At 38.4% G+C, this 24,912-nt stretch overlaps 3 protein-coding genes across 4 annotated transcripts in view; 1 reads left to right on the top strand and 2 right to left on the bottom strand.

The window, feature by feature from the left end:
- Window positions 1–3,306: 3,306 nt before the first annotated feature.
- On the bottom strand, window positions 3,307–6,443 carry LOC135111149 (NHP2-like protein 1). Its single transcript, XM_064024156.1, has 3 exons — window positions 6,286–6,443; window positions 4,504–4,632; window positions 3,307–3,751 (listed from the first exon to the last, which is right to left on the bottom strand). Exons 1-3 carry the CDS (start codon window positions 6,286–6,288, stop codon window positions 3,497–3,499), a joined length of 387 nt encoding a protein of 128 aa, XP_063880226.1. The 5' UTR covers window positions 6,289–6,443; the 3' UTR covers window positions 3,307–3,496.
- A 4,201-nt stretch (window positions 6,444–10,644) lies between these two features.
- On the top strand, window positions 10,645–19,143 carry LOC135111148 (ubiquitin-conjugating enzyme E2 N). Its single transcript, XM_064024154.1, has 6 exons — window positions 10,645–10,801; window positions 14,245–14,335; window positions 14,439–14,526; window positions 15,238–15,305; window positions 16,338–16,450; window positions 17,697–19,143. The coding sequence occupies exons 1-6, from the start codon at window positions 10,769–10,771 to the stop codon at window positions 17,760–17,762; spliced, it is 459 nt and encodes a 152-aa protein (XP_063880224.1). The 5' UTR covers window positions 10,645–10,768; the 3' UTR covers window positions 17,763–19,143.
- An 831-nt stretch (window positions 19,144–19,974) lies between these two features.
- Window positions 19,975–24,912, bottom strand: part of LOC135111147 (bone morphogenetic protein 10-like) — a 54,375-nt gene continuing 49,437 nt past the window's right edge. The window contains exons 2-7 of one of the 2 annotated variants that reach the window (XR_010273573.1): window positions 23,983–24,132; window positions 23,480–23,658; window positions 22,901–23,083; window positions 22,628–22,783; window positions 22,383–22,507; window positions 19,975–22,158 (exon numbers count right to left, since the gene is read on the bottom strand). Coding sequence is in view for 1 of the 2 variants with exons in the window: in XM_064024153.1 (XP_063880223.1) it covers window positions 21,925–22,158; window positions 22,383–22,507; window positions 22,633–22,783; window positions 22,901–23,083; window positions 23,480–23,658; window positions 23,983–24,132 (1,022 nt within the window). In the remaining variant the exon portion in view is untranslated. The remainder of the gene's footprint in view (window positions 22,159–22,382; window positions 22,508–22,627; window positions 22,784–22,900; window positions 23,084–23,479; window positions 23,659–23,982; window positions 24,133–24,912) is intronic. The other variant, XM_064024153.1, reaches the window with a different exon arrangement.

Raw genomic sequence — 24,912 nt, 5'->3', positions numbered from 1 at the left:
AGTTGATAGATGGAGGAATTGAGTTTTTGAGGCATTGAACAATACCAAGTTTGCTCTGCCCCAATCAGAAATTTTAGAAAGATCAGAAGTCAAGCGTTCTGTGGCTTACCTGCGTGATATGTTTACCTCCTGAAGGGTTGGACGTCTATGAAAAGACGTGGAAAAGTGCAGGGTGGTATCATCAGCGTAGGAGTGGATAGGGCAAGAAGTTTGGTTTAGAAGATCATTAATGAATAATAAGAAGAGAGTGGGTGACAGAACAGAACCCTGAGGAACACCACTGTTAATAGATTTAAGAGAAGAACAGTGACCGTCTACCACAGCAGTAATAGAACGGTCAGAAAGGAAACTTGAGATGAAGTTACAGAGAAGGGTAGAAACCGTAGGAGGATAGTTTGGAAATCAAAGCTTTGTGCCAGACTCTATCAAAAGCCTTTGATATGTCCAAATCAACAGCAAAAGTTTCACCAAAATCTCTAAAAGAGGATGACCAAGACTCAGTAAGCAAAGCCAGATCACCAGTAGAGCGGCCTTGACCGAACCCATACTGGCGATCAGGTAGAAGGTTGTGAAGTGATAGATGTTTAAGAATCTTCCTGTTGAGGATAGATTCAAAAACTTTAGATAGGGAGGAAATTAAAGCAATAGGACGGTAGTTTGAGGGATTAGAACGGTCACCCTTTTTAGGAACAGGTTGAATGTAGGCAAACTTCTAGCAAGAAGGAAAGGTAGATGTTGACAGACAGAGCTGAAAGAGTTTGACTAGGCAAGGTGCAAGCACGGAGGCACAGTTTCGGAGAACAATAGGAGGGACCCCATCAGGTCCATAAGCCTTTCGAGGGTTTAGGCCAGCGAGGGCATGGAAAACATCATTGCGAAAAATTTTAATACGTGGCATGAAGTAGTCAGAGGGTGGAGGAGAGGGAGGAACAAGCCCAGAATCGTTCAAGGTAGAGTTTTCAGCAAAGGTTTGAGCGAAGAGTTCAGCTTTAGAAATAGATGTGATACCAGTGGTGCCATCTGGTTGAAATAGAAGAGGGAAAGAAGAAGCAAAGTTATTGGAGATATTTTTGGCTAGATGCCAGAAATCACGAGGGGAGTTAGATTTTGAAAGGTTTTGACATTTTCTGTTAATGAAGGAGTTTTTGGCTAGTTGGCGAACAGACTTGGCATGGTTCCAGGCAGAAATATAAAGTGCATGAGATTCTGGTGATGAAAGGCTTAAGTACCTTTTGTGGGCCACCTCTCTATCATGTATAGCACGAGAACAAGCTGTGTTAAACCAAGGTTTAGAAGGTTTAGGACGAGAAAAATAGTGAGGAATGTACGCTTCCATGCCAGACACTATCACCTCTGTTATGCGCTCAGCACACAAAGACGGGTCTCTGACACGGAAGCAGTAGTCATTCCAAGGAAAATCAGCAAAATACCTCCTCAGGTCCCCCCAACTAGCAGAGGCAAAACGCCAGAGGCACCTTCGCTTAGGGGAATTCTGAGGAGGGATTGTAGCGATAGGACAAGATATAGATATGAGATTGTGATCGGAGGAGCCCAACGGAGAAGAAGGGTGACAGCATAAGCAGGATTAGAGGTCAGGAAAAGGTCAAGAATGTTAGGCGAATTTCCAAGACGGTCAGGAATACGAGTAGGGTGTTGCACCAATTGCTCTAGGTCATGAAGGATAGCAAAGTTGTAGGCTAGTTCACCAGGATGGTCAGTGAAGAAGAAAGTGAAGAGGAAAGCCAAAGCTGGTGGTGAACACTGAAGTCTCCAAGAATGGAGATCTCTGCAAAAGGGAAGAGGGTCAGAATGTGCTCCACTTTGGAAGTTAAGTAGTCAAAGAATTTCTTATTATCAGAGGAGTTAGGTGAGAGGTATACAGCACAGATAAATTTAGTATGAGAGTGACACTGTAGTCGTAGCCAGATGGTGGAAAACTCGGAAGATTCAAGAGCGTGGGCACGAGAGCAGGTTAAATCATTGCGCACATAAACGCAGCATCCAGCTTTGGATCGAAAATGAGGATTAGAGAAAGTAGGAGGGAACAGAAAAGGGGCTACTGTCAGTTGCCTCAGACACCTGAGTTTCAGTGAGGAAAAGAAGATGAGGTTTAGAAGAGGAGAGGTGGTGTTCTACAGATTGAAAATTAGATATTAGACCGCGAATGTTGCAGAAGTTAATGAAGAAAAGTTGAGGGGGGTGTCAAGACACTTAGGGTCGTCGACAAAAAGGCAGTCCGACCTGGGGACATTTATGGTCGCCTCCCCAGATGGGGACTCCGAGGCTGGTGTAGGAGTCGCCATGATGATTTTAAAATTTTTGAGTGAAGGGTGTGTGTGTGTTATTAGGTGCTTGTAGTTTTGTGTAGAGGAAGAGAGTTGTCTTTAGAGGGCAGGCTGTGACTACCCCCTTGTGTTGTGAGACACAAAGGGAAACGTTCAGTGAGGTCACAGCTGGGTTTAATGATAAGTTCACAGCAACCCCTGAACAGTGCTTTAGACCTCACTGGGAGTAATTATCGTTTCGGCAGGTGTCTACTGCCTCCTCCTGGGATAATATATATATATATAATATATATATATATATATATATATATATATATATATATATATATATATATATATATATATATATATATATATATATATAATAAACAATAATAATGTAAAGAAAATCAAAATTGATGAAGCTCCATTCGCACATATCCCCACTTCTGTACCATACCACGATCACATATCACGGCCATAACAACTCGTTGATTATAAAACACGCAACAAAAATGATGTACATAGCATTCTTATTTCGGGGTAAGTTACATTTTCAACTACAAAATTACAATGTAATACTTATCAATTTTCTGTATAACCATCATCAATAATACATCTTTAACATGGATAGATAATCTTGAGATATATTTTCTTTTCAATATCCTATGCCATTATCAACTGTATATAGATAGATTGTAATTAATAATATAAACCTCAGATAGACAGGTAACCTACAGTAGAGGTAAATTTTCTTGAAAATCACACAAAGAAGAATCAAGTGATTAGTCTCATAGTATTGATCTTTTCCACCAAAGGAATGACATTTCAGAACCTATGACACCAGTAGTCCTAAATTCTTCTGCATGTTATGTTAATAAGGGGAGGAAATGGTGTAGTGATCTATACATAAGTGGACTGCCACTCTAATCAATTAAGATTTAGAATTAAAGAAACTAACAAACTTTTTACAGAGATTGAACAAGTTTCTCTCTCTCTCTCTCTCTGTGTGTGTCATTTAAAGGTAATGAGAGAAAAAAACCTGACTTGCACACTTTATTTTCATGTGAAAAATTTGCATTCAATAAGAGTGGAATGCACAAAATACAGGTCTACAATTTTTTCACACTGAATACACACACACACACACACACACACAACATACACACAAATGAACACGTGAATGAATGAATAAATGAAGACACACACACACATGCACACTACATACATTCTTAAACCAACAACTTTTCAATTTCCTGGTGCATAAGAGTGATTTGGGGCTTAAGCTGAGATCCTTCATTGCTCAGGATTGCACAGGCCATTACAGCACGTGACACTCCACATGCACGTCCAAGTGCTGTGCGGGAACGGACAAACACGTATGGCACATTCTTGTCCTCACACAGTAGTGGCAGATGAAGCAAGATCTCCAGGGGTTCAGTGTCTGCTGCCATGATGATCATCTCTGCCATGCCCCTGTTCAGAGCCTGTGGAAGAAGTGTGTATTCTGTACATCTGAGGTTTCTGATCTTTTTCTATCACTTTACTATGACAATTAATGATGGTAAATGAAACTAATAAGCCTTAAATAAATTATGTAGCCAAGAGGTGAGATGATCACTGCTAGGGGGCAGGTATGGATGGTTATAGGCTTGTGATGACAGATAGCACTTCCCTATCAAGTTTCACCAAAAGCTTGGAATACACTTACAAATAATCTGAAATAATTTCAGCTTTTTGGCTTTTGGTAACTGCTACAGGGAATTACACAAATTAGTGAATGGCTTCACTGGTCATAAGATGGCCAAACATTTGTTGGTAGTGACCAGCATTCTGCTGAGCAGAAATTGGGGCTCTGAGAAAACTGCTTCACATTTTTTTTATCACAAATGTTATTTTCATCTTCCTGAGGGGAAAAATATTAATGTATCAAATTTTTTACTTTAAACCTTCAAAATGTCTTGTTATTATTTTTCCAGTATGGATAGTAGAACAGCATTTTCTTTCCAGAGATAACACTTGATCCATGGATTATAATACAAAACCAGAAAGTAAGACAGCCTCAAAAAAAAATATGTGGTGCACTGGCTGCAAGCTCAGGCTACTCTACTGATGATGCCATTTTTAGCCATGAGGTTAGAGGGTTGTTCCCAAATGCATGTATTCACAAACTTCCAAGATTACTCATATCACATACTATGAATGGTTCAACAAGCATGGAAGTAGATCACAACCTCACCTTAGTGGCTTCATTTGCACCTTTCTTAATCTGTTGGTAGTTTGATGCCTGCTGCACCAGGTTGAGAAGCTTTTGGGTCAAGGTTGCATCTGCCAGAGGGAATGCCTTGGGATTCACTTCACCTTCACCCTAGAAATAAAGTAAAGTCAAAGAAAAAAATTAAGATAAATAAGATCTATATACTATCTGCCTCCTTGCTTAATTTTCTTCTGATACATTCTTTAGAATTTTTAACTGTCTTTTCAGGTGGTTACCATGCACTTCCCTTTCTATCACTAAGCCTTCTACTGCATATTGTATCATCTGTGCAAAAAAGAAAATCTACACTTATCTAAGTAATAAGAAACCTCAAAATGTATCGGAAAAATAGTTTAATCTTGAAATTAGTGTGATGCAGCTTAATTAAAATTTACTGTTATCTTGCCATGGAAGACTTCCATGCCTCACTCCTCCAAACACATAATTCTAAAATTCTTACCATGCAGGTATTATTCCATAAATCTTATTGTCATACCCTTTAAGGTCTTTCCAACAGTCTCATTTACACAAAGGGGAAAGCTTTGTACCATATTATGAACTAGTTTGTTTCACTACAGGCACGTCAGCACCCATCACCACTATAACATCTAGAAACTATATCACTTGGGCATTACCTATAACTCTTCAAAGTACTAACTCACTCTGCCCTAGACCCACGTCTCACCATAAAGAAACTATTAATAAAATGCAACTAAAGAAATGTCACTTAAAAGAACAACTTGAACAGGAAGCAGCAGCAACAATAGATTAGTGAATAACTAATTAAAGGTATATTTTATGTGACTACCATGAGGTAAGTTATGTGCAATTCGTAGTAATTGTAGCAGCAGTTATATGAGCCTTCAGCCAAAACGTGCTAGGAGGTCGTAAGTGTTTCATTTGCCCATTTACGGCCTCCTAGCACGGAGAAGCCAACAGGCAGGCTAGCACAGCATAAATGGCAGCAGATGGAACTTCTTTCTCTCTCTTGCCAGGACATTAGGGAGAGAATTTTAACAGGCAGGCCAGGGCAGCATGAATGGTAGCATCTGGAACTTTTTTCTCTCTCTCTTAGCAGGACATTAGGGTCAGAATTTTAACAGGCAGGCCAGCACAGCATGAATGGTAGCAGGTGGAACTTCTTTCTTTCTCTCTCTTGCCAGGGCATTAGGGTGAGAATTTTAACAGGAAGGCCAGGACAGCATGAATGGTAGCAGCCGGAACTTCTCTCTCTCTTGCCAGGACATTAGGGTAAGAATTTTAACATTAACTAATTTAAATTAAATGTACTCTGGAAATACTTTAAAACGAACACGTGCAAATCAGATAGTAGAGAAAAATAAATGTTACAATAAGGTTAACTGCAAACCATAGTGTCGTCACTGGGGCAAAGTTGCACCACTGCACTCAAGTAGCCTACTTGCCAACATTGTCTGAAATAATGCATGCTACAAGCCTTGGGAATACTTATCACTATTAATAACATATACACAAAGCAATGGCAAATACCACTACGCACACCTGATCCTGCCCCACCCCAGTACATAACCACCCTCTACTGAACAGACTGAATGTTGCCTATAGAGCCTCATCTTATAAAACTTGTACACTGATATAATCATATAATGTTAAAAATGGTAATATAAGAAAAGAAAATCTCCCTCACAACCATCCCTACCCAATCACTGATGCCACGGGGCAGCCAACCACACTATTCAATATTTACGTTCCACTGGTCTTTTGGCTGCCTTACCTTATACCTACCATTGTTCAGGGATCTTCAAGAAGGCAGAAGAGTACCAAATGAACTTCAAATAAGCAGGAATGTGGCTATTTTGATCACTGAACTTTCCCACCGTCACAGATCTCGTGTTCTCCGGCAGCGTGGCGTGGCGAGTTTGCGCTCCACATGCTCGATCTTGATCTTATCTCATGGAGTTTGATCTTGGTCTTAATGTACAGGTGACTCGGGATTATTCCTTAGCCAATCTTTTAGCGACAACTCCTGTAGGAAAAAGGAAAATGGCAAAACAGAAAGCAAAGCAGCATCTATCACACCATTATTTCTTACATCTAGTACGCCACATTTTCTCCAGGAACTGCTCACTAACTCAATTGTTTATTCATTTGTCTCTCTATAATCCCAGCAGCAACGCCATCCATTCCCTTATTGTTTCCTCCACTCTGATATGGGTCAGTTTCCTTAGTAAGACTTGCATCATCCCTGTCTCTGGCATATTTCACATACTCCAGCATCACATGCTACACCATTTGATACTTTTCCATGTCACACACATATATATCTAGCACATTTTGCTTTAATTCCTTGCATTCACATCCATACATTGTGGTTTTCATTGTTTAAAATTCAGCAGTTTTGAAGGAAATTTTCGTTTGCAAAAATTTCTGTATTTTTTCCGGGTCTGGCTTATTTTATTTATTTATTTATTTATTTATTCATTTATTTTCAATCTGAAAGTATTAATCTGATAATAGAGATATGTTCCATACCTAAAAGAGACACTGGTTATGCCAGATATTATTTTGTTCATAGGAATTAATGGTGTGTAGATAACAGTATTCAACTTTAATAATTCCGTATCTTTTCTTAGACGTCCAATCCTTCATGAGACACATGAGACAGTTCACGCTGGAAAGCCATAGAACACCTGACTTATGATCTCTCTAAAGTTTCTGGTTGGAGCAGAGCAAACTTAGTGTTGTTCAGTGCTTCAAAAACTCTATCCCTCCACTTATTAACTCGACATAACCTTCCAGGTAACTATCCCCTCTCCTTCAGTGACACTAAACTGTCCTTATCTTCTATACTGAACATCCTCTATCTATCCTTTTCTAATAATCTAAACTGAAAACTTCACTTCTCATCTCTAGCTAAAACAGCTTCTATGAATTTAGGTGTTCTGAGTTGTCTCCGCCAGTTTTTCTCATCCTCCCAGCTGCTAACTCTGTTCAGGTTCCTTATTCGTCCATGAATGGAGTACGTTTCACATGTACGGGGTGGTTCCACACATACCGCTCTACTAAACACGGTGAAATCAAAAGCATTTTGTCTTATCAACTCTTCTCTAACTGACTGTCTTCACCCTCTCTCATCGCTACAATGTTATATCACTTGCTATCTGGTATTTTCATGCAAACTGCTTGTCTGAACTTTGCTTCCTGCATGCCTCCCAAAGGCTTCTGTGGATCTCCGCTTTCCCAAGCAAAAATGCATATAACATGGCTTACATCTCGATATCTCGCCAAACACTATTTCTTGACATAATTTAGCTTGAGAAGGCTCAAAGGATTCCATAGAACACGAAGGAAGATCACTATCCTAGTGGTAGCACGGGAACACGGAACCTGTTGCCGAAAAGATGCTTTCACTGTGTTGCGGAAGCCCAAGTTGCCAGGAGCAAGAGGAAACATCACTCGTTAAAACTGGGTGTGCACTACAAAGTAGTAAAACCAATTTCCGGGAACACGGGGACACAAGATGCCTGAACAAGGGGGAATATTGCTTATGTGAACTGCACGTAAGGTTAAATGACAAGTATATTTTCTAATGACGCAAAAAAAAAAAAAGTTATATGTATGGGTCGCAATACGAATGTCTGAAACACTTTTTGTTATGGTGCCCATAATGTCCATAAGGATGAAAGAAAAAGATAAGAACATTTTAAAAATGCAACAGCCACACAGAGAAGACATTACTGGAAAATAGTGAGGAAGTTTGCTGAAGAAACGAAAAGAGCAATACATAAATTTTGGTTGATAAGAGAGAGAGTGATTAATTCATTGACCAAGCGGCCTTTCTCTCCTATCAGCACCTCCACTTTGGCTCACATACTTTATTTTTCGTCCATTTTTCCTCCTTTCACTATGGGGCTGTTATATAGGTAGGTTCCTTTTCATTCATTCCACCACTACAATTTATACCACTTGAATATTCCACATTTCTCATAAACACCGTGTCATTTCACACGCCCCTTTCAGATAATTCTCTTCCACGCATTCTTAATTGTTGCGTTCTATTGTACCTCCAGGACTCTGATCCATTTGTCAGTGCTGGTAGGAAAATTTAGGTCCTTAAACCTCTCTTTACATCTATAATTGTATTTCTCCCTTTCATGACTCTCGTAAATGGTTCTGTAACACTTCTATACCTTTCTCAACATATACGTTCTACACAGCCGCCATGCTGACACATTCTCTCAGTGTACTTCACTGTCACAATCATCTCATTTGCTTACAAGGATGATACAGCACGTTCCCTAATTGTCTCCGAACACGACCTCACATCCATTCCCTCCCTGATTTCATCGCAATCTCATTCTCATTACTCCTCAGTGAAGATAGAATTACTTACATTTTTTCTGTTCTGATTCTGTCATACTTCTCACATTTTAACATTATTATAATGCTGTACTGTTTTATCCTCTCCCCACGTCACACATTTGGCACACTACTATAAGACTCACACCATTTATAGTTTCTGGCAATCACATCCTTGGAAGAGGATCGCCATGCAGTCACAGGGATCCCGTTGTACAGTACGTTACATTCGTACAGGGTAGCAAGCATATGGTTAAAGTCAATAAAAACATGTTCTCTTCTCGGTCACTTTCGGCATTCCACTTTATCGCATCCCAATGCAGTTCTTGTCTGAATTTGTTAATCTTTTTCATTGCAAATGTTGGTGCACGAATATGCTGCATCTGTCAGTTTTCATATGCATCTTCCATATGTTATTTATTCATTAGATTGTTTGTTTATTTATTGATGTATTTGTTAGTTGACTTTTTTTTTCATATTCCATAGATGAACTGGCTTTTGCGACAATATTGGAGCCTTCATTTATTCCAGCCTTACTATAACGTAGCATTTTTTTCCACATCTTTCAATGTTTCATCTCAAATTACTTCTTAAGGCTCCTTTTGTTGAATAACTTTGTGCATTCAGAGCTATTCACGCCATCCCGCACTTTTACATTTACAAAGTTCTCAAGTTTTAGATTACAGAGAAACATCCCTTATATGAAATTTTGAAATCAGTGACAAACATATTTTCATTCAAGTGATTTAAGACAATGCTCGGATGGTTTACTTTACTAACTCAATGTTTTATACATAAGTTTTCAAATACCATATCCCTAGTTTTAGTTCTGGCATGAATTACTTAAATATAAAAGCTGAAGCTAGGCAAACTTTCTTGCCCAGCAGATGAAATTACCACACAAAATCTTTATCGTTTGTAGGAGAGTGGATCAGAATTTCTAGTTCGATCTCTGAGGTAGATTTAGCTTCTCGTCGTTGATTGATTTATTGCTGTTATGAAATAACACTTGTAATGAAAACTTTTTTTTTTTTTTTTTTTTTTTTGCACAATAGGCCTGCTTTTGTGTTAGGGTATGTACAAAAATTTACATAATAGTGGACCAAATAGCTAGTGAGTACGCACCTGGAGATAGGCTATCTGAGATAGCCACGTATTTATAACAAAGACGGCTTCATTCTAATCCGCTTATATATATATATATATATATATATATATATATATATATATATATATATATATATATATATATATATATATATATATATATATATATATATATATATATATATATATATATATATATATATATATATATATATATATATATATATATATGTATGTATGTATGTATGTATGTATTTCATCGTATATTTATATCTATCTTATTGGATTGAAAACAGTTTTCCATTCATGGTAAAAAAAAAAAAAAAATCATATCCGACATGCGAGCGAAGATGCATGGGGACTTTTGTCACTTTTATACGGGACTGGAATTCAATCATCAGACGAAACAAAATCGTTTAGCGAATGCTTCTAAGCATCTGAGGTACCTATGAAACAATTATTACTTAGGATACATTCAACAATGCCTGAATGAAAACAAAATAAGATTCACAGAAACATTCCTTGAAGTGTTTAAATTTTAAATCTCCCGCAATTTCTTCTGGGTAAGAAGAACAGTAATGCAAACATCAAAATCTCTTAAAAACAATAAGTACGCGATTGGCATTTAAAGAAAAAAATTTTAAGCCTAGAAATTTTACATGTAGCAGTATAATTCTAACCTTATAGGTTGCAATAAGTGTAAGTGGAAAATCCCGGAGGAGGGCGAGAGCCAGACATTACTGGAACACACCTGAACCTGTGGTCTTGGCGCCGCGGTGTGTGCGGGGAATATATCACTAAAATGGCTGCAGGGTTGCCGCGGAGGATAATCAAGGTACATATGAGTGGGTAACGTTGTGTGTATTGAAGGAGAAGTGGCCAGGGAGGCTCAGTTATTGGTTACTGGAGTGTACAGCTTGATAGGCTTGACTGGTCGAGGCCACGCGAAGGGATGTGACAAAATATCTGATTGCCGGGGGTGTAACAGTTTTGGAGGCTCCAGGAAGTGTTATTTATGTCATTGCGAGGCAGATATGGGCTCTCTAGTTTAGGGGCACCTAGTTGAGTTACTTGAAGTGTTATCAGGATATGGTAGGGTTTGGTTAGGTTAGGCCATATCTTCTCGGTAATTATCGTTATTTTTACCCCTCCTATAAGGCCGGAGGAGGTATAATATTGAAGAAGCTGCTAGATTGGTAAGTGGGGACAAAGTGGATGCATTCTGGAGCAATCTGAATAACTATTTGCACAGTTTTGTTTTGCTCAGTTTATCAGGGTAGGGCTGATCACCCCCCCACCTCCCACTTCCTGTCTGCAAGCTGCATCACTGTGTCAGGCCTGTGAGGATTCGGGATCATTCTGCGGCAAAATGTATTTAAATTGGGGATCATTTGCTTGGCTGCTGTCCATCTTTCAAGTACATTGGTTCAAGTTTATAGGAATATTCTAGCACTTGACAAATTACAAGATTAGTTGTGCCCCTTTGTTTTTAATTTTGCTTGTAATTTATTGTTATTATCTATTGTTTTGAATGGTGAGAAATCAATGTAAAGAATTGTGTGTGCATGAAAGAGGAGTGGCCAGTGACCAAACCAATGACAGAACACTCATGTCTGGTGAGTCATCACAGGTGCCTCAGCAAAGTGGAGTTTAGATATGCCTACTTACTACTACTACAGTCTGTAATGTTTTGCAGGACAAAAATTGCTGTTTTAGATTGTTCATTGCTCAGCATATATAAGTTTTGACACAAAAGAGTAGGAATGAGAGACAAAGGGATGCCAATATTTTCAAACACACATAATAGCAAGTCATCAAGAGATGCTGGGTCTTTTTCACTGTGTTTATAGCAAAACAATAGGCAGGCCAGATAAGAGAGCTGAATTTGACATTTAGACTTGTCTTTTCAGGTGGTAGGAATATCCAAAAAAATAATTGAACATTGGTTAAAAAAAATAATAAATAAATACTGTGAAACCTTAACTTTTGTGTCTGTCAACTAAATCTTCACTCTGTTAAATAACATTGTAGTAATACATTATTAGATTGATTTAGATTTAGACTATTGTGTATGTTGAACTGGGTTGGGAAATTAATAATCAGCTTCTGGAGTGTCAGCCACACACTACCACATCCCTGCAACCAAGTTTCAGAGCATGCTAGCAGTGCTTATGAAAACTGGAGATGATCTTGCTCACCTACCCTGCTACTGAAATAATTGAGAATCATCAGTCAGTAATTTGAATTAAGTGGCTGTTTTAAGACTGACCGCTGATCAGGGACAGCAAATCAAAAGGAGGTCTTTAGGTGAAATTCCAAATTGGGTAATGCTTGTACATGATATGGCTGTAAGATTGACACTTGGCTGTTTTTGATGGACGTGTTAATACATGTACAGATGACATTGGTTTTACAATCTCCCAGTTCTAGTTAGATATTCATTTGCTTCTTTAGATTTTATTTAAGAATATCCCTAACTTTTTTTGGGAAGTAGAGATTGCACATGACAGGAGACAGCCAAAACTCTGTGCTCACTATTACCAAGCTTCATTGAGCAGTGATAAGACAGTTAATGCCAACTAAAATCCTCTTAGACCTCGGTGATCTTGTTGGCCTAACGATGCGGTGGACTCTAGGTGATCATGAATGTGACTTGTTAGATTTTTCTTTTTGCTGGTGATCAAACAGAAGCCACAACTTTTTTCTCCACATGGCATTAAATTTAAACTTGGGATGTGTGTTAAACTCAACATCACTGGATCACTACAAATACATACAGTCGACTAATTGAGGTGTTGGTGACTACTTGAATGTTAATATTAAATGTGACTCCCATATCATGGCCCAAACAGTTTTGGATAAGAGAGTAGGTACTGTTTCTGGGAGCATGTGATATCTCTTCCTGTCTGAGGTTGTCAGTCACAGAACACTTTGGTCATTTCCATTGGGAATGGTGGTGCACTGTTTACATAATTACTTGTTCAATTTTATGGGATTTACATGGATTTTAATGCTCTATAACCTTGTGTGTGTTGATATGACAAGTAATAAGTTACTTTCAAGTGGCCAAAGAGCTCAGATAATTGATAATTACTCCTTGCTAAGTATATATGGGAATAAGATAAATTGCTAATATGGTTAAAGTGTGTGAAGGTACTTGACAGCATGCACTGAATGAAACATTTCAAGGATAGTGGTGGGGATAACATTTCAGCTCATCTCATTGGCCATATCCCCTAGAAAGTATTTCTTAAACTATTAAGTGTGATGAAAAGAGGAGCTGACACTATTCTTGGCTAACTACATGACAATGTTTAAAGGGATATTCTCTAGGAATGGTGACTGAGGAGTTCTCCAGGAGCCTTACAAAAGTGAGGAATTAGGTGTTATTTCATGTGCAAAGAATGGGACAAACTGCAGGAGTCAGGTTATTGGTGACTGCATCTTGATAAAACACCAGCCCATTTTTAGCACCTGAATCTTAATTTCTTGGCCAAGCTTTGAGTCTTACAATTGTTATCATTAACAGATAGACTAATGGATTAAGTGTGAAATCACAAGAAAATGCTTTTAAGGGCATCAGTTGGAATCTAAAAAATAAGCCACTTTTGTTGAAATGTAATATTGTAAATATTTATGTAAAATTAATACCATCAGTGCTGAGGGGAGAATGTTGTGGTGTTAGGATTAAAGATGTGTATCTATATACTTTTCAGGATGACCTTTCATAGGAAGAATAGATGAAACAGAATTTCCATACATATGTACATTCACATTTGCATTATAACAGACACATCCTGTTCCCTGAACCTGACCCAGACCACTGATCAGACTGAACAGTTCAGATCCATTGTTGAGAAGAGATCTGAAAAAAAAAAAACATTTCCAATGTTACTATACTAGGATAGATAGGGTTTCCAGGGACAGATTATTATCTCTACAATGGTGTATGCATTTATATGGCTTAGCAGTTGTTCTCCATACAAGTCAACAAAGAGAGGAGGCTAGCAACAGCAATAGCTTGTACTTTTCAGGTTACCAGGTAAATTGAGAACCTGTAGAGAGAGAGAGAGAGAGAGAGAGAGAGAGAGAGAGAGAGAGAGAGAGAGAGAGAGAGAGAGAATGTAGCAACAGTGGTAGCTCTTGATCACCAGTTGAGCTCAGAACCTACTTTCATTCCTCTGTTCTTCCAATAGACAGTACCAGGCTAAGAACAAAAACAGAAAATCTAAATGTAGTTCACATTAGTTGAATTCCTAAATGGTGTTTTGCCTTCAGGAAACCCAGCGGTTGATGGCAGAACCAGTGCCAGGCATCTCAGCAGTACCAGATGAGACAAATGCTCGATATTTTCACGTAGTTGTTGCAGGTGAGTAGTGAGATGTATTGTTTACTGAATTTCCTAACAGTAAAGGAGTGTTATTGTAAATTAGGTATTTCCATATTGTAAATGAGCCATCATCTGTTTTCAGGTCCAGAAGGATCACCATTTGAAGGCGGCGTATTTAAATTAGAATTATTTCTGCCAGAAGAGTATCCAATGAGTGCCCCTAAAGTCAGGTAAGTCAAACTCTTGTCCTCATTCAAAGCAGTGAGACACTTTTCCATTAAAGCATTTTTTCTGTTCTTGTGATTTTAAGCATAACCTGTTTTGCTGTTAGGACATTGTTGCTTTCTACATCATTCCCACTCACTCATGAAATGTTGTACGTACTCCTGTGTGTAGTGCATGTTTGTTCTGAGATGTGAATGTGAACTATTTGTGCTAAGAGACAGGAAGCATAGGTGATGGAAAGAAAAGAGAGGGTAGAGAGGGTAATCAGAATAGCGTCGAGGTATACCATTAAGTCCTAGAAAATGTTGAGGAAAGAAGGTAGAGCCTGAAAGCAAAGAAGGTGTTCAGAGAGTGGGAATATAACCACTAGAGGAGTCATTTGCAATCTGTGCCGTGACCATCACCAGAGTGCAAGTTTAGGGACTAATCCCAAAAGTGAGATTGGAAGAAGAAATTGGCTAGAAATCCTTTGCTACTTTATACAGTTATTGTGAGTGTGAATTTGTGTTCGACCTTCTTCAAGAAACCAGACATAAGCAGTCTTTGCAATACCCTGAATGATGAACAGAGCGAGGTATATATGCAAAAGTAGATTAATCAATATTGTGAAAATACCTACTTTATTCGTATATGAAGTAAACAATAATTTTTATGCAAGTGGCAATGAATATATTGAATTGTAATAAATTTGTTAATAAAATATCTATTTGTTTCAGATTTATGACAAAAATTTATCATCCCAACATAGATAAATTAGGAAGAATTTGCCTTGATATTCTTAAAGGTAAGTTGATAATAGTTGTTTTCATTACTTTTATATTTTCATATTAAGTCAAACTTTTCTCATGTAATAGAACAGAGGATGCAGTGTAAAAGGAGACAATCCCAAGTTATCTTCACCTTGGTAGCACTCAAACCCAGACTCTTCAGGTTGTGGATTGAGCACTGGGCTGTTTGCCTCCTTTTATAATATCTTATTTTATATAACTGTCCCTACCTAATGATGGATTTTCAAAATGTTCCAGAGAGCTTCCTTATCATCCCTAGTATATTTTGTCTGTAGTCCCATGAAGGCTGCACACTCTTCCCATAAGGTTGAGGGAGAGGGTTTTATGTGGCAGAATTCTTCTTAATGTTTGACCATGCGATTGCATTTTAAACCTCACAGTTATCTTTATTTATATAGTCCTCTGTTGTCAGCAGTACAGTGTTGTAACGTGAAACCTGTGTAAACTGTTTTTACTATTTACTAATTATTTTAGAGGAAGCTGCGAGAGATTGAATTCTCATTATCAAGGTTACATTTATTATGTGAGCTTATAAGGCTATTTATGCCAGTGGTTAATTTGTCAGTTACTTTCATGCTTTATTCATGAATATATTTGTAAACTTCAAAAAATTTTTATCTTTCCTCTTGAATATGTAATGTAATACCTGGAAGGCAGTACCCTGAAATTCTGTTGAATTTTGATGACAAATTGAACTGTAATCCAAGTTGATACTACAGTTTTGTGCATTGATTATTAGAGGTCACTCTATTTTGATGTTTTCATGTTTCTTAGATTGAAAATTGTAGCTTAAAAAGAGATAACAGTATGATCATTTTTATGAATGAAAGGATTGAAAATATGTATCATTATTTTATTTATTTATTTATTTTTTATTTATTTTTTCATGCTTAAGGAGTTTGATATACAAATGTCATAATTTGATGTAAGTTTCCATTATTCTTTTCTGAAGGTTTTACACATAAAAGCATTATACTCATCTTACTCTTATCCCTCCCTCTCTCTCTCTCTCTCTCTCCATCCACTAGATAAATGGAGTCCAGCACTGCAGATTCGTACAGTATTACTGTCTATTCAAGCACTTCTTTCTGCACCCAACCCAGATGATCCCCTAGCTAATGATGTTGCTGAACTGTGGAAGGTAAATTAAAGTGGCTCTCTCTCTCTCTCTCTCTCTCTCTCTCTCTCTCTCTCTCTCTCTCTCTCTCTCTCTCTCTCTCTCTCTCTCTCTCTCTCTCTCTCTCTCTCTCTCTCTCTCTCTCTCTCTCTCTCTCTCTCTCTCTCTCTCTCTCTCTCTCTCTCTCTCTCTCATGCTTGTTATATATTTACATGTTACAATTTCATGCAATTTAGCATTAAATTATTTATCTGGAAAGAGGTGAAGAGAATTAGAAAAGAACCATCTGGCAGTGAGGAAGAGGTGAAAGCAGAGGATGGTAAGATATTGGTTAGGCAGGATGAGATGGGGAAGGAGATGGGGAGAAGGAAGCCGAAGGTTCTTTCAGGAAAGAGTAAGGTAATGAGTTGCACCAAGGATGAATGTAAGGCTGGAGAAACATGGCAGCATATGTGGAGCAATTTGTGCTGTGATGGTTTGGACATACTGATGGAATGGAGAATGATATGCTGATGAAAATGGTAAGATGAGAGGTGCGTAGGTCATGCAGAGGATGGATAGATAATATGAAGGAGGCCATAAAAGAAAGATGGCTGACACACAATGATTGTGTGTGACAGAAGCAAACAGAGAGCAGTTGTGAGTGCTTGAGGAGTGTCACTGCCCTGTGGCCTCTGAGGGAGATGCCACCCATACATAGTCTCATGCAGGTGTGGGGCAATCAAGTTTAGTTGGGGAGGATACTTGCTATGAAGGAGCCTTGTTCCAGACCAAACTGTCTTAAGCTGTGGCTGATAAAGTGAGGCACAAGAGTACTTTCTCCTCTCTGTTGGGAGCCAAGGGGCTAAAAGAGTGGTATGAATGAGTGGAGTGTGAAAGTTGTGTGCCTTGTCATGTCTATTCCACTTTTTTGGAGAGACAACCTGATGCTACACTAACCACATCAGTTTCCCCAAAAGATATGGACCAAACCAAGTCTATCTTGTTGAATGGTTCATGCAATGAAATGTTACACTAGTTACACTAACCAACTTGATTTAGCTTCATGATATAACTATTACTTTATGGTTTGCTGTTGACAATATATTACTGAAGTTTTGTAAGGATTTGAATTATGCAGGTTTATGTGAATTAATTATTTACATGTCAAGTGACATTCTTGTCCTAATGGCTGTTCTTTGTAGGTGTGTTTTCCCTATATCAAAGAAAGAATTGTCATGCTTATAATAGTTGGAATTGCTTTGATTTTATCATACACTTTCTCTTGCAGGTTAATGAGTCTGAAGCTATTCGTATTGCACGGGAATGGACACGTACGTATGCTATGGGGAACTAGTGCTTGCCTTTACATAATTTTCTTTGTATAAAAATATGATTTCTCAGGATGAGGAGTATATTATTGACGAAGGAGTGCATAGCTACTGTAACACTGAACCAACTTGGCATGAGCCATAAAATCCATGGGATTGGCATCCTCTGCCAGCAAGAGCTGTTGGTGACTTGTAGTCCTTGATAAATACTGTCCAAAGGCTGTCACCTGCTCTAGGCTAAGTCCAATTGATAGAAATAAAGGCAGACTTTGGTAGCTTCATGGAATGCAATGCATCTATTGATGTTGACCAGAGACAAAAGCCTTTTCGAAAATGAAAACAAGTGATTTTTTTTTTCTTTGTTTTGGGCCACAACAAATTATTTTCTTATGTTTGTTCTAGTCTTCTTTTAGGGAAGGTTTCGTTATGTGGAATTGGCTGCCTTTTCAGATAGGCGAGGAATTCCATCAGCATGAATTTTGCGTGATTTTTACAGTATCAATGCCTATCTTCATTTGTCCCCTTCCTATTAATTTCTTTATATTGGGGTGATATTGAAGAAACATCATGTTTTTTGGCCCTGTATCTACAGTGCCTTTTGTCTGCTTAATCTATACTGCAAAGCTTTTAAATATTAGGAGTTTCACTTATATGTCACATGGAAAATAAAGATGAGCCACTGCAGCACAGGGCCAGAGAACATTTCAGCATCACATTGACATGTATAGCTGTATTTTTGTGGGTAACATAACTATCAACTTAAGCACTTAATTCTGATATATAATGTGTTAAGTGTATTACAGTTCAGGATAAATCTTATGTGCAAACTTAAGTACTGTATGTCCCAAAATGTTGATTGTTTAAAATTTTCTTGTGCTGTTAACTTTCTAGTAGTACAGTACTGCCACATTCGAGTTTCTTTTTTATTTTCATGTGGAAACTACATTTTCAGCACCAAAGAAATATGATACATAATTATGAAGTACAGAAAGAAGGATATGTCTCAGATGAATTTTTCATACAATGCACTCAAACAAAATAAAAATTTAAGATGCAAATACTAATGTGGTGCACATTGCATTGCAGTAAGAATCAACTTGGAATGTGAGGTCACACCCAGTTATTTTTTAGTTTATTTGTTTAGCAGGATAATTTGGGACATGTAGTACATTGTGGTATCTACAGAAATACTGCCCTAGAACCATATGAATGTCCTATGTAAATGACTCATTCCATATAGTGTGTATTATTAATAGGCCTTATATTGAAAGTCATCTTGCATTACTTTGTTTTGTCACACCATCATAATAAGATTGTATTAATGCTTGCAGGAAAGAAAGAAAAATTGGCAATGTTTCAATCAAGTGAAATTTTGTATGCTGCTTAGGAGTAAAAACTAATATATAATCAGTACTTCTCTTGAACCTTCATAGTCATTGTCAGTCATCTGTAGGACTGACTTAATCATCTCTTGTGTAAAACCAGTGTTGTCAGGTTTGTCATAATTGTCGTGTATTCTTGAGAAAGTAGAATGGAGTAGTACAAGTTTCATGAGTTATGCAATGTTGTGTTTTGTATGTAACAATGGAATTGAAACAAGTAGGAAGATTTAGCATACATCAAAATTTGCTTTTAGAGTAGGAGAGTATGATGAAATATTTTTGAAATTCTGAGGCTAAGGTGGATTTTTATATAGTCTTGGAGAATGATTGTGTGTGTGTGTGTTTTTTTAAATGGACTACCAGAGCTTTAGAGGAACAGCAGCTTGATATATAAGTTGATATTTAAGCCCAAATGATTCTATACATGACTCCAAAATGGAGGATTGAAGAAATCAACAAGAAGGAGCAGTAAGGTGGCATAATAGAGTGAAACACATTTGTTGTCAGAATGTGAGGAATATATGGTAAATAGTAATGAGAGATATTTATAAATTTGGTATGTTATATAAAGTGAAGGAGTTAAATATGTAGTGAGTGAAGGGTGAAAGGCAACACGCTAAAGTGCTTTGATCACTTTATAAAGAATGGTAGAATGTGTGATCATGAAAAATATGTATATGAGTATGGTAGATTAGGTGGGTGCAAGAGGAGTAGAGCAAGGAGGTTAGGAAATAAGAATTATGAATGGAAGCATATCTGTGGCTATCTGGAGATGTTCCTAGGGACAGATGCCAGATCTACCTAAACACACACACATACAAGAAAGAAGTTGGGAGAGCCAGTAAAATCCACCCAGTTACAAGAAGATCTTTAATATTTTAGCAGCTCACATATTATGTACATTACCCACTAAAGCCACAAGTGGTACAGCTGATGGTTGGTATGTGGGGAAACACGAACACTAATACTGTATTGTATATCAACAATGATTATAAAATTTTCATTGATAAACAGTATGTGATACTAACAATGATAACTGATGGACATAGATTTGACTCAGAATGATGCCAGAAGCTGTATCTTGCAAGTTATACTGACAACCACTTAAAGAAAATAAACACTGCAGTATTAGACAGCCACGCACACTGATTTTATTAGTTCACATAGGAAGGCCTGCTTTCTTATGACTAAACAGGGCTGGTGATGGACCTGCATATTAGCAATCTCATAAAGGTTTAAGAAAAATCAATACATTTGTTCCCTGGTATTAGTTAAGTAACATAACTGTGATGATATTTTGGAAAATTATCTATGACCACTGCAGTTTATTCAGATGGACAGGAATAGGTATTATACACCTGAAAAAATTAAAATGACTCAATTATAGTACTGTGTTCAAGTCCAAATATTTGATCAAACTCAGAATGAAAATAGCAACACTAACCACAAAATCAATATCCGTGCCACGAGCATAGTAATACGTTCCTTGGTTATTCAAGCATATCTTCCTTGATGGACAGTCATGGTCAGAAGTCACTTAACACGTCTCAATCACTTTAACTCATATGTTTTGCGTTATCCCCCAGTATTGTGGGTCCTCTGATCTCTTGACAATCACTTTGCAAAACCTAACAAATGATAGATTTTCACCAGATCAAACTTAATATTGAGGGATAATGATTAACACAAGGAAGTGAGTGTGTCATGTTACTCGGCTATTGGCCATGAGTGCGTCACCTCAGGTGTAAGTAGTGCTATATATAGATATGTTGATTTTCTTAATCTATTCCTTTCATCTGTCACATTTTCCCATCACTTACATATATAATTTATTTGACATGCACTGCATGTTCCATTTCTATGGTACTGTTTTCTGTAACACTGCACACATCATAACTCTACTGGTGCCACACAGCACATGTCACCTCTGCCATTTACCATATTGCATCACCACTGCATTCCATTCTTCATTACTGCCACCAGCAACACACCCTTCCAACACCTTCACACCATCATCACTGACCCCACAGTCCATCCTGCTCCACCTCTTCATGGTATCCCCATACCATCACCTCCACCATGTGTTACATATATTTGTACATTGCTTTATGCTTAAGTTACTGTACAGTTAGTTTAGCAGTGTATCACTCATTACAAATTACATTACAATTTATCTTGGGCCAAGTGGCTCTGTGGCATGGTGCTTGGCTCATGACCCAAGGGTTGTGAGTTCAGTCCTTATTCAAGGCAGTTTCTCGGTGGGAGAAACAGGCTCTCTCTCTCTCTCTCTCTCTCTCTCATAACCCTGGTTGATGCCATGAACTAATTGTTGCTGTGCCATAACTCAATAATTGATCTTTAGTGATTTCTGCAATCGTGTGCTGTCAGCAAAGTGGATACATATACAACATTACACATATTAAACTTCTTGGTTGCAGTCAGCTTTTCCTTGGTTGTAGTCAACTTTTTCTTGGTTGTAGTCAACTTAGCATTCGTGATGATAGGAGCTTCATGACAAAGGTTTGTTTCAGGCCACATTTAAGTACCAAATAATTTTGTTACGAAAATGCACTTAATATTTATTTTCTTTATGATCTGACCACTTCATCATATTTCTCGAGTATTTACATAAATAATGAAGCATAATGTTTGCTTTTCATTTATTTACTATGTGACAAGTCTTGAGTATGATTAAATACTGTACACTTTCAAATGACATTACAAAATGTCTTGAGGAAAGTTTTTGAGTATATTTTTTCACTCGGCTTTCCCAGCTACCTATCTGGGATATGCTGGGCTCGCTCCACTATCTGCATCCACACTCCAGCACCACCATATCATCATACTCGGATTTGTAGGTGGGAGTTTGATTGTTCTCAAAGTAGAGGAGGGGGATGGGGCCCAGCCTGGTGGGGACACAGCAGGCGCGGGGGCTGCGTTCCGGATGCACTGAGTTCATCAGCGTCTGCACCACAGCATGCTTGGTTGGGCTCAGGTGAGACGCTAGCGGGTAGAAACACTTGCCGGTGCACTGATTCGCCTGAGAAAAGAGAAGAGTTTATTGCCATGTCTTCCACTTTTTTTTGCTTGATATCATCATACTAGCGACATTACAAAATTTTGAGAACCCAGAATAATGAACATCTTATTGGTAATATAGCCATAAAGTAGGTGACAAGTACAAGTAGAAAAAGAGACAGGCTGTAGTGTTTTCCGAAAGCACAGTTTCTTGGCACAATGCAAGTCATGGCCATGAATGTTTACCTCATAGGAGACTGGTGCAATGATCCAGTCATCCCACCCAATGTCTTTGAAGTCTACCCGCAGTGGCTTTGTCTTACACCCGTTTTTAGCTCTTCTTCTGCGCCCACGGCGTCCCTTTCCTCGATCTGCAAGGCCAGGATAATAAGTGTTGGGAAGACAGAAGGAAGAAAAATCAGGAGACTGAGGAGAAATATCAGAAAACTGTGTTCCGGCCAGATATGAGACAATAGAGAGGCCACACTGACCTTACCTCCCAGTGAGTTCTGGGCATGCTGGGGCAAGCCTGGTACTAGCAGCTCCCCCTCCCAGATCATGTTACTCTCCTCCTCTTGAATCTCTGCTGCGTTTCTTCGCACTCGAATCTTCTGCAACTTTTCTAATGACCGCTTCTTTCTCTTGCTCTGTAATTCAATAGAGGACAAGAAACAAAATTTTTAATAAATTTTGTCTGTTATTTTGTGTATTCTCAGTCTGGTTTTCCTGCTTTCATCACCACATTTAAGTCACGTGGTGCTTACCCGAATTTTCTCTTGAATGTCATTTTCATGTGAAATCATGACGCTGAGTTCATGGCGCGACTGTCTGCGGTGCCTGACGGAGGAATAGAGGAGGAGGAGCGGCTCGCTGTCTGTCAGGGGCATGGTGGCCACGTCCATTTCACCGCCGCTTCCAACAGTTGAGAACACTGATTCAATATAGATCTGTGGAGGGTAACGGGAAACAGGTTTATGTTTGTTTGAAAAAATGCCACTTCTCAGCTCGCTGACCATTAATATACTGGGCAAGAGGTGCAAAGGTGAGGCTGGGAAAGTTTACAGTGATCAGAATTTGGCAAGGATCAGAGGCAGTGTATACAGTGTTTCATGGCGATGACCCAAGGAGGTTTGTAATGGCTAATGATGATAGTTGAAATGCACATTCGTGAAATTAAATTTTTGTAGTAATAAGACAATATTATTTCTTGTGGTCTTTGTATTTCAACTTGAAACTTTGAATTATGTACGCAAGTGACAATTATATATCACAAATTTACTTTCTCTTGGAAAGCGTGTGGAGTATGTAGGCAGTCAATAGGAAGTGGGGGTGCCCGTGGTTACCTGCAGGAGCTGGGGACAGGAAGGGTGCGCCAGCCAGTGCCTCACAGCGAAGGTCACGTCGAAAGTTTCCCAAGCATTATGCAGCTCATAAATGTCTCTTTCACACACTTTCACGGTCATCAGGTCCTCCGCCTCGTCGCGGGGCAGAGTCATTTCCACCCGCACGCGACGCTCCACGCCTGGCGGACAGAGGGATCACGGGCGGTAAATATTACTGTGCATATATAAAATGCCGTACCTACACTACATATAAAAGGCTCTAGTTGAAATGACATGAGTTTTGAGAGTGTTTTACGGTTCTAGTGATAAATTAACTAGATTTCTATGTTAAAAACAGGAAAACACTTAGTAACTTATTTAATTATCTGTGGCCTTTAAAAATAGTCTTAGTGAAAGAGCAAAGCGTTTCAGAATAAGAGCCATAGAGTTAAGAAAGAACAGTAAGAAAAGGAATAAAAAAAAAAAAAGAGACGCAAATCAGTGCGGAAGGCTGTATGGCGTACCTATATAGGCGTACTGGTCACGAGTGATGATGGTGTAGAGACGCAGCGTGGCGTTGATGACTGTCTCAGCCCGTGGTGCCGTCACGTTGAAGCCCAGCGTGTGCTTCCTCGCTGTCCTGCCCTCCACGTCTGGGTCACCGGCATGGCTCTCTGAAAAACTATGACGTTCACTCATGTGCATTGGGGCAGATACTTCAGACTCGGCCTCTTAATGTGACAATAATAAGTGAAAATAAGGTAGAACGTCGATTTAGCGCGAGTCGGTGTTCACGAGAGTGCGCTTTAAATCGATTTCGCACTAAATCGAAATGTTTTTATGGAAACGCTCCTGAGACGGGAAAATAATGCACGTCATTTGAATTCGCTTAAAATCTAAATTATTCGTTTGAAAAAGATTTTTTATCTTTCTTTTAGGTGCTATTTTAAATCAACTGGCGTTAAATCGACGTTCTACTGTAGTACACAACACTGAAATAGAATAACTGAATAAACAGTACATATCAGTGACTTGTGCCTTCGCGATAAGAACTGCAATCAATAGTAATAGTACACGAAGTTAAGATAATAGCTGCAAAGCATCAATGTATAGAAAATGTCACAACAGAAGAGAGAGAAGAGGAGGAGGGGGAGGTGGAAGAAGGCAGGAAGAAAAGGATGGGGAGGAGGAAAAAGAATAATAATACAATGTTAATCATGTTCGTTCCATTTGTAGATCAGGATTCTCTTCGCTAGAGATTGTTAGCCACTCATGCTCCCGTGCATCTTGCTGTTATGTATATACATTTAGTACTTAACATTTGTTCATACCTTTGTTCAGCGATCTTACGGATTAAATGAACTAAAATGAGTGAGTAATCGTTTGCCGTGGATAACTCAGTCATTTTGAGAGAGAGAGAGAGAGAGAGAGAGAGAGAGAGAGAGAGAGAGAGA

The sequence above is a fragment of the Scylla paramamosain genome, chromosome 21, assembly GCF_035594125.1.
Source record: "Scylla paramamosain isolate STU-SP2022 chromosome 21, ASM3559412v1, whole genome shotgun sequence".
NCBI classification, from domain to species: Eukaryota; Metazoa; Arthropoda; class Malacostraca; order Decapoda; family Portunidae; genus Scylla; species Scylla paramamosain.
This window is presented reverse-complemented; position numbering and strand designations above follow the sequence as displayed.